The sequence below is a fragment of the Mixophyes fleayi genome, chromosome 8 (assembly GCF_038048845.1).
Source record: "Mixophyes fleayi isolate aMixFle1 chromosome 8, aMixFle1.hap1, whole genome shotgun sequence".
Lineage (NCBI taxonomy): Eukaryota > Metazoa > Chordata > Amphibia > Anura > Limnodynastidae > Mixophyes > Mixophyes fleayi.
Genome location: NC_134409.1, coordinates 9,736,664 through 9,750,988, shown reverse-complemented (window position 1 = coordinate 9,750,988; position 14,325 = coordinate 9,736,664). Strand labels below are relative to the sequence as shown.

The window sequence follows — 14,325 nt, the reverse complement described above, 5'->3', positions numbered from 1 at the left end:
CAAACACTAAATAGAGGGTTTGCAAATTTGATATTTAAATGGACATGGAGTAGGCATGTGTACATGAGATATGATCATCATCATTTATTTATATAGCGCCAACATATTCCCTAGCGCTTTACAATTGGGGACAAACATAGTAAACTAATAAACAAACTGGGTAAAACAGACAAAGAGGTGAGAAGGATAAGGAGAGATATGGTCTAGTTAGACTTGGATGTTTATCACGAGAGCCTAAGCCTTTTGTAAAGAGAAGTGTTGATTATGATGACACTTCCACAAGCACCAGCACACCCAAGCAGTCATTACCTGTCTCTATGGGACTTGTAAGTTCCACAGAAGTATTTAATTTTAATTTTCCACTATTACCCTGGCACCCACCACCCAAGGGGTGCCAGGAAGAACCACTTTGTTGGTCTCCCTGTTATAGTCTGACCAGCCTGGCAAAGCCTAGAGCTGGTTACCGTATTTGCAGGGGGTCTCCATGCTCGTTTTCCCAACTCAAAATATTGCCGCCATAAGTTTACACCTACATTAGGGCCGCAAAATTACGTGCAACTCTACATCTGGCCATAACATTTTTATAGGAATAGGCTCCAGGGGTTTGAAAGGTGCACCCACCAGAACCCAGAGAACTAGAGACAAATCCTGGGCTGGTACTGGGCCAAACCTGGGGGTTTTAAATGTATGACATGTTACCATCAATCTCATTATGGAAAGTAGATAATACAAGGGGGGAAATGTATTAAACCTTATAAAAAGGAAAAGTGGAGGTGTTGCTCTTAGCAACCAATCAGATTCTAGCTATCATTTATTCAGTACATTCTAGAACGTGATAGCTGAATAGAAAACAGATAGTTGTAGTAAATGGAAAATGGACCAGTGCTTTTTAATATCTTTATTGGTGACATTGCAAATGGTATTGAAGGTGCAAGTATGTCTTTTTGCAAATGACACATAGATATGTAAAAGGGTAGACACACCAGGGGTATATTTACTAAACTGCGGGTTTGAAAAAGTGGAGATCTTGCCTACAGCAACCAATCAGATTCTAGTTATCGTTTATTTGGTACATTCTACAAAATCTAGAATCTGATTGGTTGCTATAGGCAACATCTCCACTTTTTCAAACCCGCAGTTTAGTAAATATACCCCCAGGAGGGGGTAAAATAAATAGTGCAAAGGCAAATAAAATCCTGGTATGCATAAAACGTGGGATAAATTCATGTGATTCAAACATAATATTACCATTGTATTAGTCACACCTTATGGGGTACAGTATTGAGCACCTCATTGTAAGAAGGAAATTGGAAACCTGAAGAGGGTTCATTTGCAGGCATATTAATAAAGGGAATGGATAGATTATATTATAAAGAAAGGTTAGAAAAAACAAGGTTTATTTGCTTTGGAAAAAGATACCTTAGAGTTGACCTAATTATCTGAGGTCAGTACAAAGATTTTTCTAACAAACTATTTGTACCAAGGATGCAAATGCAAGAAAAGTTTTACGATCAGCATAGGAAGGGATTCTTTACTGTAAGGGTGGTTAAGGTGTGGAAGTTTTAAAGTTTGTAATGACCTGTCTATTGGATTGTAGTGGGAATGAATCTATTTGTGGCTACTTGTGAAGAAACCAGGAAACCTTATATAGTCAGAAAAATGTTTTGTGATTGTTTCACACCGTTATATGCCCTTTGTTGATGTCTCGAAAATATGTAACCATGATTTATACTTTCAGTGACTAAATTTGTTTTCAATATTGGTATGTGAGCACATGAAACTGTTACATCAAGTGCAGCATTCTTAATCATTTTAATATATTTTCTTTTTTTTTTTATCACTTCAAGACTTTTCTACTTTCTTGTTTTACTAGGTAAACCTTCACCTATCAAAATTTCATTCCTGTTTTATGGCCATTAGTCAACTACATTTTTTGTAGATCATACAATTTGTACAATCAGTGTGACAGATTGACGAAAAGTAATAAGTGTACACTTCCGAACTCTAATGTCCACCTTTGTGCATTATGGTAGTGCAGGCGTTGGCAGTAGTGAGATTCTTTTGACTGTTGTGTTTAAAAAGCTTTGTATATAGCCAAGTGCAAGCAATACTTTTGTCATTTTAGGTTCTGTGTGGCTCAATCAATAAACTTCCAAAAGGCAAAGATTCAGTAAACTGCTGCCAATAGCGATTTTTTTTTTATATAAAACAAACAGAATTTTAGAATTGAGGTTAACAGCACTACAGAATATGTTGGCGCTATACACCCTAAATAAATATACTCTGCGTTTTTAAGGCACTTGTGGTACGACACACTGACGTGCTTTCAAAATGTGTTAAGTTAACGCTCAGAAAATGAAGTCCTTTGATGAATGATCTCTGACACTTGCTGTGAACGCTGCTTGTCCTACTTTAACAGCGCCCAATTTTCTAAGCGATCTGAACGTACTGCAGCCTCCTTAAAAGTGCCGTGTGAATGAGGCCTTATGGATACAAAATGACCAGACAAGCAATGATGTAATAATGCTGCAAGAGGCTTTTTTTTAAGAAAGGAAATGCATGTTTAATTTCTTTAACCCACAAACAAGCATGAAAATAAAAAAATTTAAAATGATAAACAGATACATTTATTTTGTGAGATGATTAAATTATGTTTTTTTTTAGGAGTTGAAATTGAAACTATGTTAGCCAAATACCAGGCTAATAGTCTAGGTGGATTAAATAATACATTACATTAATAGGTTGTTTTATTATATAGATCCAGAACACACAAGAATATCTACAAACATAAATTAGAAACAACTAACAAATCACAGGATAATTATTCACATTCCAAGTAAATATAACAAGCAAATGTTTGTTCAAAAGCTCATTTCTGTCATAATACGCCGCCTATTGTATGAACTTTTTTGTTGTTTTTGTTTATTTAATTTATGCTTTTGTCTGTGTTTTTTTATTGTTTTATTTGGATTTTTTTTATATAAAAAGGAGAACCTGACATTTTTCTGTAGGTATCACAATTGCGTCAATATTAAGTAGAGTATTAAAAGACAAATTAAATACATAGAATGAAATGAACACAAACTCCTGAAGACATTTTAGGTGTGTAAACAAAATGATTGTCTTAAACAAAAACTTGTAGGGCCTGATTCATTAAGGAAAGTTAAGCAAAATTAAGCAAGTAAGGCAAAACCATGTTGCGTTGGAGAGGGAGGTAAATTAAAAATTTGATGGCAGATTTATAATTGGGGTAGGGCATGTCCTAGATCAACTTTAAATTTCAGTGTCCAATAAGCCATCAAGTATTTGTGTGCTACATGAAAAAACAGCCACTATTTTCCTTATGTGTAAAATAATAAACTCATTTGCACCCCTTGCATTGTAACATGGTTTTTGTCCAGGAAACTTGAGTAAGAAAACTTACTCAAATTTTTGCTTAACTTTCCTTAATGAATCAGGCCCGTAAACATGTTCATACAGCTTCTCCCTGTCCTGTTCTGGTTGGGTGTTTCGGTTGAAAATGTATGTTGTATTTTTCAAGAGCATAGATTAAGCATAATATTTTGTTAAACAAAGCAACTCTCAGACATCGTAACATTTTTTTTAAATAATAATTTTTTCAGTAGAACCTGGCTTCAGCCTGGAATTTCTATTTTGTTCGGCAGCAAAAGGGCTAAGGACTGTTTGTTATTGATCTGAAACATGGCCTTAGCTTCAAATAACTAACATAAGAGAAAGACAATGGGGAGGTTTACAAGATGTAAAGTAAAAAATAAATAATAAAACACAATGTGATTTTGCTTAATAAAGTCTCTCGGGGCTTGTTACTAAGGGGCCTATTTTTAAAGCCCTAAACCACGCGTTAGGCAAAGTATCACATTAAACTGCAGACTCCATAATACTCAATGTAGTGCAGAATCCCTCTCCTATGTTGGTGCTCTACCCTACGCAGTTTAAGGCAAATGGCAACTGTGCATTTGCGAAAACTTCGGGTCAGAAAACTGGAGTCTTCCTTATAAAAGAGTTATCGCCAGGACAGCCTCCTACCAGACCCGCTATCCCGACATGACTTTTTTTAATAAATTGCCCCAAAAAGTCAAATAGGCCCCTAACAGAGTTCATATCTCAGTCACTATGACCAGTAACTCACAGCAAACAGTCAGGAATTAGCTTTGACCAACCCAGTGTAAGTTAGACAATGGAAGCAAATGTTTGGCCGGTGGCTATGGCTACGTGCACATTGTGTTTGTTTGTAGACCTGCAGGTGAGTGATAGACTTGCACACCTCCTAGTCTCTCAATAGGGGTGTATTTCCATCATGGTACAAGCCACAGCAGCCAAAAACACATTTGCTTTCACTGGTCTAACTCAAGAAACATAGAATGATGTCAGATAAGAACCCATCTAATTTGCCCATTTTTTTACCCTAACCTTCACAGATCCTTCTTTTGTATATTTTTCAAATTTAGTATAGCCTTGTGTTCCCCCTACAGTATTAGTTTCTGCCACCTCTGTTAGAAGTTATTCCACCCATCTACTACCCTTTCAGTGAATTCTTACTCATATTTCTCCTAAACCCACCACCCTCTTTTTATGGTAAGTTTTGTGATGTAGTCCGTGCCCCATTTTATTAGCCTTTCTTTGCACAATCTCAAATTTTATGTATGTCCTTCTGGCCATACGGAATCCACAAGTGAACACAGTATTCTAGGTGAGGTCTGACCTTCACAGTCATATCAATGCCTCTATTTCTGCTACTATGTATGTCCTTCTGGCCATACGGAATCCACAAGTGAACACAGTATTCTAGGTGAGGTCTGACCTTCACAGTCATATCAATGCCTCTATTTCTGCTACTAAGTTCTCTTCCTATGCAACTTAGCATGTGATTATTAAAGAGAACTGGCCCAAGTACAGATCCCTGGGGTGATCCACTGGTAACCTCTCCCTCTTCTGAATACATTCAATTCACTGCAGCCCTCTGTCAACCAACATTATATCCCCTCAACGAGGGGGCAGGCTGGGCTGGGGGGCAAGGGGGAATCTGCCACCAGGGGCCGGTCCCATAGTGGGCTACCTTGGGCTGGGTCACTGGGCCACCCGCATTCTTTTCCTTTAAAATGTTCCTAATAGGCTGCTGAGTTGAGTCCCCCCCTCCCCACCCCTTTCCCGGCTGAAATTTGCCAGCCCTCCCCTGCCCTCAACCACTATTGAATCTGAACCCAAGCACTGCAATTTATCAGTCTTCCAACCAATTTGTTCGCTCTACAGTAAATTCTTGCTGATTTGGATATTGTAAGTTGCTGGATTTGAGATATTTTACAATTCTTTCTTCCAGCAGTGTTTCCATTCATTTCCCCACTACTGAAGTCAGTGACTTGTACTGGATGGATCAAAGCTTTTTGCTGGTTACTATAAGCTATTAAACAATTACACCACGTTGGTAAGTCACTACCAGTGTTTTTATGGATAGACACTAATGACCAAGTGTCGGCTGTTTTCATATTTTGAAAGAAGAAGGCGTTGAGCAGATACCTGTATCTCAGTATTATACTAAATTACAGTGGAGTTTTTTTATAACAACCACTAGGTGCAATGATCATATTCTGACGTAAAAACAAAATAACACAATGATCTAGTGAAATCTATACTCTTACTTGCACAACGTGATTACAGCTCTCCAGACTGTCTGCATTATGATAAAGTGAAACTAAAAGCGAATATTTAAGTTGCTCCCATGTGACAGAGCATCTGGTAAGAACGACACGTAGAGATATATGTTGCAGTTTCACACCTTGACAAATGAAAATATAGGAAAATATTTGTGGTGCTTCTCTGCAGTTCCACTGTCCTCTTCCCAAGCGCTGTGTAAGCAGCACTTTCTACAAGATACTGAAAGAAGGGAAGAGTGCCGCACAAAATATCTTCCTCCAGGAAGCTGTAAAACATGCACTTTCAGATATTGGTTTGGTCAGGGTATGCAGATCTTAGGAAAAAAATAACACAAAAACAGGCACATATTACAGGCTTAAGGGGTCAGTTGTTTTTAAGTGTTTCAACTCCAGAGGATTTTAATTTAAATCTATATATATAAATAAATAAATATATAAATAAATAAATAGAACATAATTAGGGGAAATATGACGCTGATATTTACTGCTATGAGTAGAGTGAAAAATGCTCATTCTCAAGAGGAAATCTGTATGTGAAGAATGCCACTTTCCCCCCTAACATAAACGAAACAGTATTAAGACTGGATTCAGGTGTATAATGGAAACAGAGAAGGTCTGTACATTCATGGATGGATCTTATACTAGACGGAAGCTACGGGTGGGATTTGCAGGTTGAAGAAGATTAATATAATGGTTTCTGTCCTTGATTTTCAAATTCTGACCAGGCGTCATTAAGCTCCATAAAAATCATCTTTGCATATTGCTCGTATGGCTGCCCAGTGGCCTGTAATATAAACAGATCAACATTATTAAATAAGCTTTATACTTACAATAATAGAGACAAGAAATCAGCAGTGACATCACAGAGAAAGCAACCAATCAGGATACTCATTGGTGGGTTGACAGCTTGCACATACCACATTGCCAGCAAAACGTAAAGTCTTATATGCAGAGCCATGCCAAGTGCCCAGTTTAATATGCAGAGCCATGCCAAGTGTTTAGTTTAATATGCAGAGCCATGCCAAGTGCCCAGTTTAATATGCAGAGCCATGCCAAGTGTTTAGTTTAATATGCAGAGCCATGCCAAGTGTTTAGTTTAATATGCAGAGCCATGCCAAGTGCCCAGTTTAATATGCAGAGCCATGCCAAGTGCTCAATTTAATATGCAGAGCCATGCCAAGTGCTCAATTTAATATGCAGAGCCATGCCAAGTGTCCAGTTTACCATGCAGAGCCATGCCAAGTGTCCAGTTTAATATGCAGAGCCATGCCAAGTGCCCAGTTTAATATGCAGAGCCATGCCAAGTGTCCAGTTTAACATGCAGAGCTATGCCAAGCGCCCAGTGCCAACAAACTTCTCAAACCCTGTTCGCTTTCTTCTATCATCGTTATCATCAACATTTATTTATATAGCGCCAACAAATTCTGTAGCGCTTTACAATTGGGGACAAACATAGTAATAAATAATACTGGGCAATACAAACAAAGGGGTGAGAAGGTCCTGCTTACAAGGTTACAATCTTCTATGTTTAACAAACAGTCTATATCCCAGATAAACCAGTAATGTCAGGTTACTGTAGATTACATAAAGACTGAAATGTACATGGCATAGCCAAGGTACCAATAGTACTGAATAATTTATAATGTATAGTAAGACTCTTCTTATAGGTGAAGTCAATGAGGTCTCATATTTCAGAGAAAGACAAGCATAGTCCAGAGGATGGTTTCCCAAACCCAGTCCTCAGGGCTCCCCAACAGTGCAGGTTTTCTGGATCACATGTGACCTAATTAGGACCACCTGTGGATCTGTTACAATGTGTCAGTCAGTAATGAATACACCTGTGCTCCAGCAAGGAGATATGGAAAACCTGCACTGTTGGGGAGCCCTGAGGACTGGGTTCGGGAAACCCTGGTCCAGAGGATGGTTAGTGGATACATTGTGTCAGAATAAATTACTTGGGAAATTTTGGGGGTGGGGGTTTATCATTTAAAGGAAAGATAATTTTAGGGCCTGTACACTTAAAATAAGAGTCCTGAAAAGCAGCACATGTAGTAGATCTACTGTATATAATTATATGAGTTTTTCAAAGCTATGACACCATTTATCAGGTTTGAAATAGCATTTATGCTTATTAGACTGAGTGAAGGCTAAGGGTTACATTTACTAAAACTTCTAAAAAGGAAAAGTGTGGGTGTTGCGCATAGAAACCAATCAGATTCTAGTTATCATTTATCTGGTATATTATAAATAAATGATAGCTAGAATCTGATTGGTTGCTTTGGGTAACACTCCCACTTTTCCTTTTTAGAAGCTTTAGTAAATATACCCCCAAGACTGTGACTGTAGGCACTGTGTGGCGCCATCTGTTTTTCTAAAGGCAGGAAGACTACCTACTATAGAAAAGTACATTTACGACAAATAATATCTTTACTCCTGACAGGTTCCTGAAACCTACCGTACATACATTTTTGTTTAATTTCCAAACAGCTCCTTTAGCCTAGAGTTCATTTCAGACTAAAGTGGGCAATCCTTATTAAAAGGAGCGTTTTAAAAACTGTGAGCACAAACATTTATAAGTGCTGTGCATCTGTCTAACCACTAAGACAGATAAAGGTGGATGCAATAAAAAAAACATTTAGAAGGGAGATGTTATTTGACTATGGTATTTCCAAAAAATCCCACTTCTTACACCAATGTTTTGCTTCACTCCACTCTCACAAATACCCCCCTTGGGCCATGCTGTGGGCTATAGAGTGGTTTGCACTTACTTTGTCTGGGTGAACCACCAACACAGCTTTCCGGTACACTTTTTTAACTTGTTCTGGGGTGACCAGATCTGCCATGCTGATTGGTTTCCACTTTGTCTCCCCTGCCCAGAGCACGGTGTGCATTGTAGAGAGCAAGGCTCGAATGTTCCTCTCTTTACCTTCAATCCAATCTAAGATCTACAAAACATAAGCAAAGTACACATCAACATTAACTATAACACTATATTTGCTGCTCTGAATCCAGTCGGCTCTTCATAGTGTTCACCATTGTTGCTGCTTCTAAAATAACAATCTCGATGCTTCGAAGGGATTACATACATTCCATAAACTACAAACTGGGGGCTATTCACCAACAATGGGCACTAAAGCACATCAGCCAAATAGACATTGGCTTTCACTGTCTGAATAGCACATTATGACACATTTGCACTTTGTTAGTGAATAACCCCCCTACTGTAAGTCACAAGAGAAATAAGGCCCCCAATATTTTGAAACGAAGAACACGAGTGGCACCAGAAGATTGCCCATGCCAGAATATCCCCCCATACATCCTTTTAATTTCCAAATAAAGTAAAATAGCTTTAGAAATCTATTCCATACTGGTAGGTTAATTGGCTGCTATTAAAAATGCCCTTAGTCTCTCTTGGTCTGTGTGTGTGTAAGTTAGAGGATTTAGATTCTAAGCTCCAATGGGGCAGGGACTGATGTGAATGAGTTCTCTGTACAGGGCTGCGGAATTAGTGGTGCTATATAAGTAAATAGATGATGATGATGATATTCCCACTTCACCTTTTAATTTGGGTAAATCAATATAGTGAGTTAAAGCTGAGCATACCTCCCAATGGTCCCGATTTTGGAGCAACATCCGAATTGGCGGACAACAAAAGGGGCAGGGCTTAATAGGGAACTGGATGGAGTTTGCATAAATTTGATCTATTGTGGGCATAATTTGGGTGGAACAGGAGTGGGGTTTTTTTTTTTTTCACTCTCGGGATTCTTAATGTTGGGAGGTATGTCTGAGTAGAAAAGGGGGACAGTTCTCGAAAAAATTGGGACATGACAACAAAGTGACCTTGACAATACTTGTGAATGTTAGGATATAAATACTAGTTCTTGGCATTCTCGATGTACAGGAATGTGCGAGGAGAAGCAGGGATCAGAAGATTCTATAATACTTCTAGACAAGAAAAGTGAACATGATATTTGTAATACAGGGTGATTCAAAAGTTGCAGTACACCCTTTTATTTCAAAAACTCTACAGGAATTGGGCCGATTGGCCGATTTCAAGATGGCGACCATGTTTGGTACATAACGTAAAAGATAGACCACGTCACCCATACCTTACTGGAGTATTCAGGTTTGCCAATTTCCTGCAGAGTTTTTGAAATAAAAGGGTGTACTGCGACTTTTGAATCACCCTGTACAATAACATTTAAAGCATTGCAGAATCATACAGGTCAGACGTGCACTTTTGGGGTCCCAAAACAATGGCACACTAATACTTAGGTCTGATAGACCTGATTTACATTTGGGAGTAAATACAGCTAAACGGTGCAAATTTGTACCTTAGCAAAACCATGTTGTCCTGCAGAAGGACAAATTTAAAATGTGCGGATAGATTTAGAGTTGGAAGTGGGCGTGTCCCAGCTCAAGTCTAAATTGTAGATGTGTGCTACATGCACAAGCAGACAGTATTTTCCCTGCATGCAAACATAATAAATACATTGCAGCCCTTTTATTACAACATGGTTTATTCTGGTGCAAATTTGCACTCTTTAACTGAATTTGCTCCTCGACTCTAAACAAGGTCCAGGATTCCAAATATAGAGAATGCCGACAACCACTGGTATAAAGGGAGTGCAACAGAGCTGTAACTTAGAATTCTAGCGCCCGGGGCGAGAAAGACAAATGCCGCCCCACTAGCCCTCAATTTTAACCAAATTAACCTAAAATATTCCTAAATTGCGCCCCCCTTCAGCATTTCACCCTGGGCGGTCGCCCCTGTCGCACAGCCCTAGTTACGGCCCTGGACTGGAAGCATTGAAAAATTATTTTCTTCTCCTTTTCTACCACCTACAGGTGAAGAATCTTTTTAATTACACAATAAAAGTAATTTTTATCGTTGTTGAACTGTTACTTTTACCATAGTCACACACGGAGTGTAATGTGCCCAATATTCCTAACGTGTGAAATCATTAATCTCACCTTTAGTTTCTCTGGGTCCATTTCTTTTGACATCTCCTCCTTTCTCATTTCGGCGATAGTTTTTGGTCCCCTTCTGTCCTTATGAGCGTTAAATCCCTGACTAGAGAGCAAGTCTTCAAAATTGTTGAGTGGAACCTTTTGTTTTGGGTCTTAAACAACAAAGCAATACATTATCCCAGCTGAACTGTAAGATTGATTGTTCCAGACTATTGTACTTATACATTTCTATAAAGCAGCTTTTTATATAACAAAGGCACTTATAATTTGGGGCTAAAGGAAAATACCTTGTTCATACATAGGGTCAATTGTTACTTTATTGCTCTACAAATGTTCAGTGAATTGCAGAGACGTGCATTATTACAATTAGTATAATAGTTACATAGAAATAAAACTAAAATACATCTCTCTGTACACTTGAATTGAGTTATTATAAACAAAACGCTCCAAGTACCTGGATACGGTAGAATGGTTTTCTACTTTAGCAGGCAATTACTTTTGAATATAGCATCTGACATGGGTGTACCCTAGTCGGCTTAACAAAAATTATGCTATAAAACAAATACTAATTTCAAAATAGATTTCTACCATGATATCCATGTAAAGCACAGTGCCAATACAATGCACGTTTAAAGGGGTTTCAGCCTGGTTGTCGCTAAGGTCTTCTGCACAAAACTAAAGCTAGTGGCCGATATGACAAGACTGGAAAATGTAGTCGGACAGGCAAGTTCAATCCAATCAGTCATATCAGTACAAAGCAGGCAGAGGTCTAAGGCAGGTAGAGGGCAAAGGCATGTACAATTCAACAGGCAGAAGCCAAAGGAAGGTAGAGGTCAATGGAAATAAAAGGTCAACAGGAAAGAAGTCAAAGGCAGGTAGAGGTCAACAGGCAGAGTCCAAAGAAAGGTAGAGGTCAAAGGCAGGTAGAGGTCAAAGAAAGGTAGAGGTCAAAGGCAGGTAGAGGTCAACAACAGAGGTCAATGGAAGGTAGAGGTCAACAGGCAGAGGTCAACGGCAGTTAGAGGTCAACAGGCAGAGGTCAAAGGAAGGTAGAGGTCAACAGGCAGAGGTCAACGGCAGTTAGAGGTCAACAGGCAGAGGTCAAAGGAAGGTAGAGGTCAAAAGGCATAGATTAAATGCAGGCAACAATGGTTCAGTTGTTTAATGAAAGCCAGGTCCAAAACCAATATCACAAATCAGCAAAAAATATGAAACCTATAACAGGTGCCTAAGGGGTGCCAGGCGTGAATGCCAGGCCAATTCAGGCACATGTCAGTACAGGACACCTCCCCGTACAAGCACCTCTGAGCACGGGTGATAAAGAGCGGGCATCGGAGAGCACACAAGAAGATGTGGACCTGGTAAGCGCACCACTATAAATTTATAAAGCTTAAACACTTATTTGAACTGTCTGAAACACATTACAGAAAAATATTAAATCTTTCACATTGATTGTAAGAGGGTAACAATAGCCTTAGCTATTCCGAAATAAAAAAAAAAAAACACTCACCGGAAGCGGCTGCAGTTTTCCCCTTATCATTCTGTCCACTGTTCGCAGTAGCAAAGCTGATGTTGTAGTTGGGTCTGTTTTGCGGTGACGAGTGTGAAACGTTTTGTGGTGGCTTGGAATGTGGCTGCCAAGAGTATCCTGCGTTCGGCTGCCAGCTGCCCCCTCCGACATGCTGAGGGGATGGTTTTTGTGGTGACCCAACAGGTGGAAATGCCCCGCAACCACCAGTTGGGGTGGTGGGCTTACTTGCAAATGAGGAGCCACCTATTAAACAACATCTTAGATGAGATCAATCCCATACAATAGAAATGTAATGATGCAATTGGAGTTACCAATTCCTGTTACTGTATCCTTAGGTCCCTACACTTCCTGTTACTGTTTAATACATTGTTTTTAAGACATCCCCATGAAAAACTGTATTACTTGCATTCTGTCTGTTAATGTAACTGACTGCAGATGATTTGTGGGCTGAACCAGTACACACAGCCTGCCCTGCTATTGGCTACTTCCACTGTATGTAGCCAATCAGAGCACTTTAGGGTTTAAAACATGTTCGGTGGTTATCATCTTCTGTACACTTTAATTCCACTCCTGGTTGTATCCTTTTAGTTTCTTACATTTTAATATAACATTTTCTGTGCTTTACTATACAGTATGTCATGTGGATTGTTTTAAGTGGGGATCTTCCAATATTGATTATTATTTATTGAAAATTCAATTTGGATTTAATTTTGTTATGTGCAATAACCACAAATATATAATTAAAACCTGGTATTCATTGTTTTGTACGGTAATGTTCCTGCCTTTACAGAGCAATTTCAGAGAACAAGACATTAAACATGAGAATAAGACCGGCATTTGGGATAAGAAGAGGAAATAATTTTACCAGGAAGATTTGCACCTAGAGCTCCGAGATCGGCAAATGGGTGCAGGCTCTGTGGCTTGGACTGGTGCAGTGGGGTCCCATGTGGTGATCCAGTGGGACTGGTAGTGGCTGATCTGCTTCCCACCCCTATTCCACCTGTGAAGGATAGAATCACATTGATAGATCACATTGCACAGATGCTATTTTACAGACCAGACATCTAAACTGCCAAGAAGGATTTGCTAATAAAAGAGAAAATGTATTTAAATCTTGAAAAGCGAATCGAATTAGGACATGCATTTATGATTAAGCTACTAAAGACATAAGTAAGTATTAAAATGAACGACTCAAGATTCCCAGACTTTGTACAAACTTGATGAATTTTGAATGATATACTATATGATAGGAACGCCAATCTCTATTTAAGACATCTTGATAAGATGGCGGGGAGGGAGATTTCTAATCAGCTGCTAAATGGGATGTGGCGGCAAAAATTATATGCCTTATGAGTTCATTTAAAGAGAGCAATATGATATACATTTTTTTATCTCAGTATATTAGGGGCAGCGCCACCTACAGGGAGAGCTCCTCATTACAGCTCCCCCTGGTGTATGAATCTACCAAACTGATTTAGTCCAGTACAGGAAAACTTAATTTGTTACTTTCACATGGATGAAAAGATGTCTCATATATGGAGTTTTAAAATAAGCGCTTTCAAGTTTTGACTTTAGTTCCACGTTAATGGCAAAAAACCCAAGGGTATATTTAATAGCAGACTGATAGAGACTGAGGTATACAAGACCCGTTGTGAACTGGCATTATGCTGTTTTACCTTGTGACGGGGTGGCCCAGTCCCACGTTCCAGATAAGTCAGGTTGGATAGATACAGAAGGGGGAGCTGGTGAAAGAAGACAGAATTATAGAGAATATCCACCTAATAGTGAGAGTGCTGTACGTCCGGATGGGCCACAAGTGAGGCTCCGTCTTCCTTTATATTCACCATAATGAAGACGGAGCTCTGTATGTATGTGGTGGAACTGTATTAAACATTTTGCAAACTCCCCCAACCTTATCATCCTAGGGTCACTAAACATTAAATGCATTCCTGCCCATACATTTCTCAGCATGCTGACATCTTACCCATGTTAAACGGATCAACGTGGACTGCTGGCGTGGGGGAGGGACTTCTTGTGGCATGCAGAAACGTGTCTCCAGTGGGGGCATTTGCAGCACTGAGAAAGGAGCCAAGCAAGTCCTGACCCGGCTGTTTCGGACTTGATCCAAATGGGTCAAATGTGGAAGCTGCA

The 14,325-nt window shown here is 39.2% G+C and overlaps 1 protein-coding gene and 1 long non-coding RNA gene across 5 annotated transcripts in view; one reads left to right on the top strand and one right to left on the bottom strand.

Moving 5' to 3' along the window:
* LOC142098912 (uncharacterized) overlaps nucleotides 1-14,325 on the top strand; it is a 114,860-nt gene that overhangs the window by 41,843 nt on the left and 58,692 nt on the right. The window lies entirely within an intron of this gene.
* The window catches only part of DNAJC6 (DnaJ heat shock protein family (Hsp40) member C6), a 57,812-nt gene continuing 47,591 nt past the window's right edge, over nucleotides 4,105-14,325 (bottom strand). For 3 of the 4 annotated variants that reach the window (XM_075181831.1, XM_075181830.1, XM_075181828.1), the window contains 7 exons: nucleotides 14,159-14,320; nucleotides 13,851-13,916; nucleotides 13,040-13,174; nucleotides 12,154-12,417; nucleotides 10,647-10,795; nucleotides 8,441-8,617; nucleotides 4,105-6,456 (listed from right to left, as the gene is read on the bottom strand). In XM_075181831.1, coding sequence (XP_075037932.1) covers nucleotides 6,355-6,456; nucleotides 8,441-8,617; nucleotides 10,647-10,795; nucleotides 12,154-12,417; nucleotides 13,040-13,174; nucleotides 13,851-13,916; nucleotides 14,159-14,320 — 1,055 coding nt within the window. In that variant the 3' untranslated portion in view covers nucleotides 4,105-6,354. The remainder of the gene's footprint in view (nucleotides 6,457-8,440; nucleotides 8,618-10,646; nucleotides 10,796-12,153; nucleotides 12,418-13,039; nucleotides 13,175-13,850; nucleotides 13,917-14,158; nucleotides 14,321-14,325) is intronic. The other variant, XM_075181829.1, reaches the window with a different exon arrangement.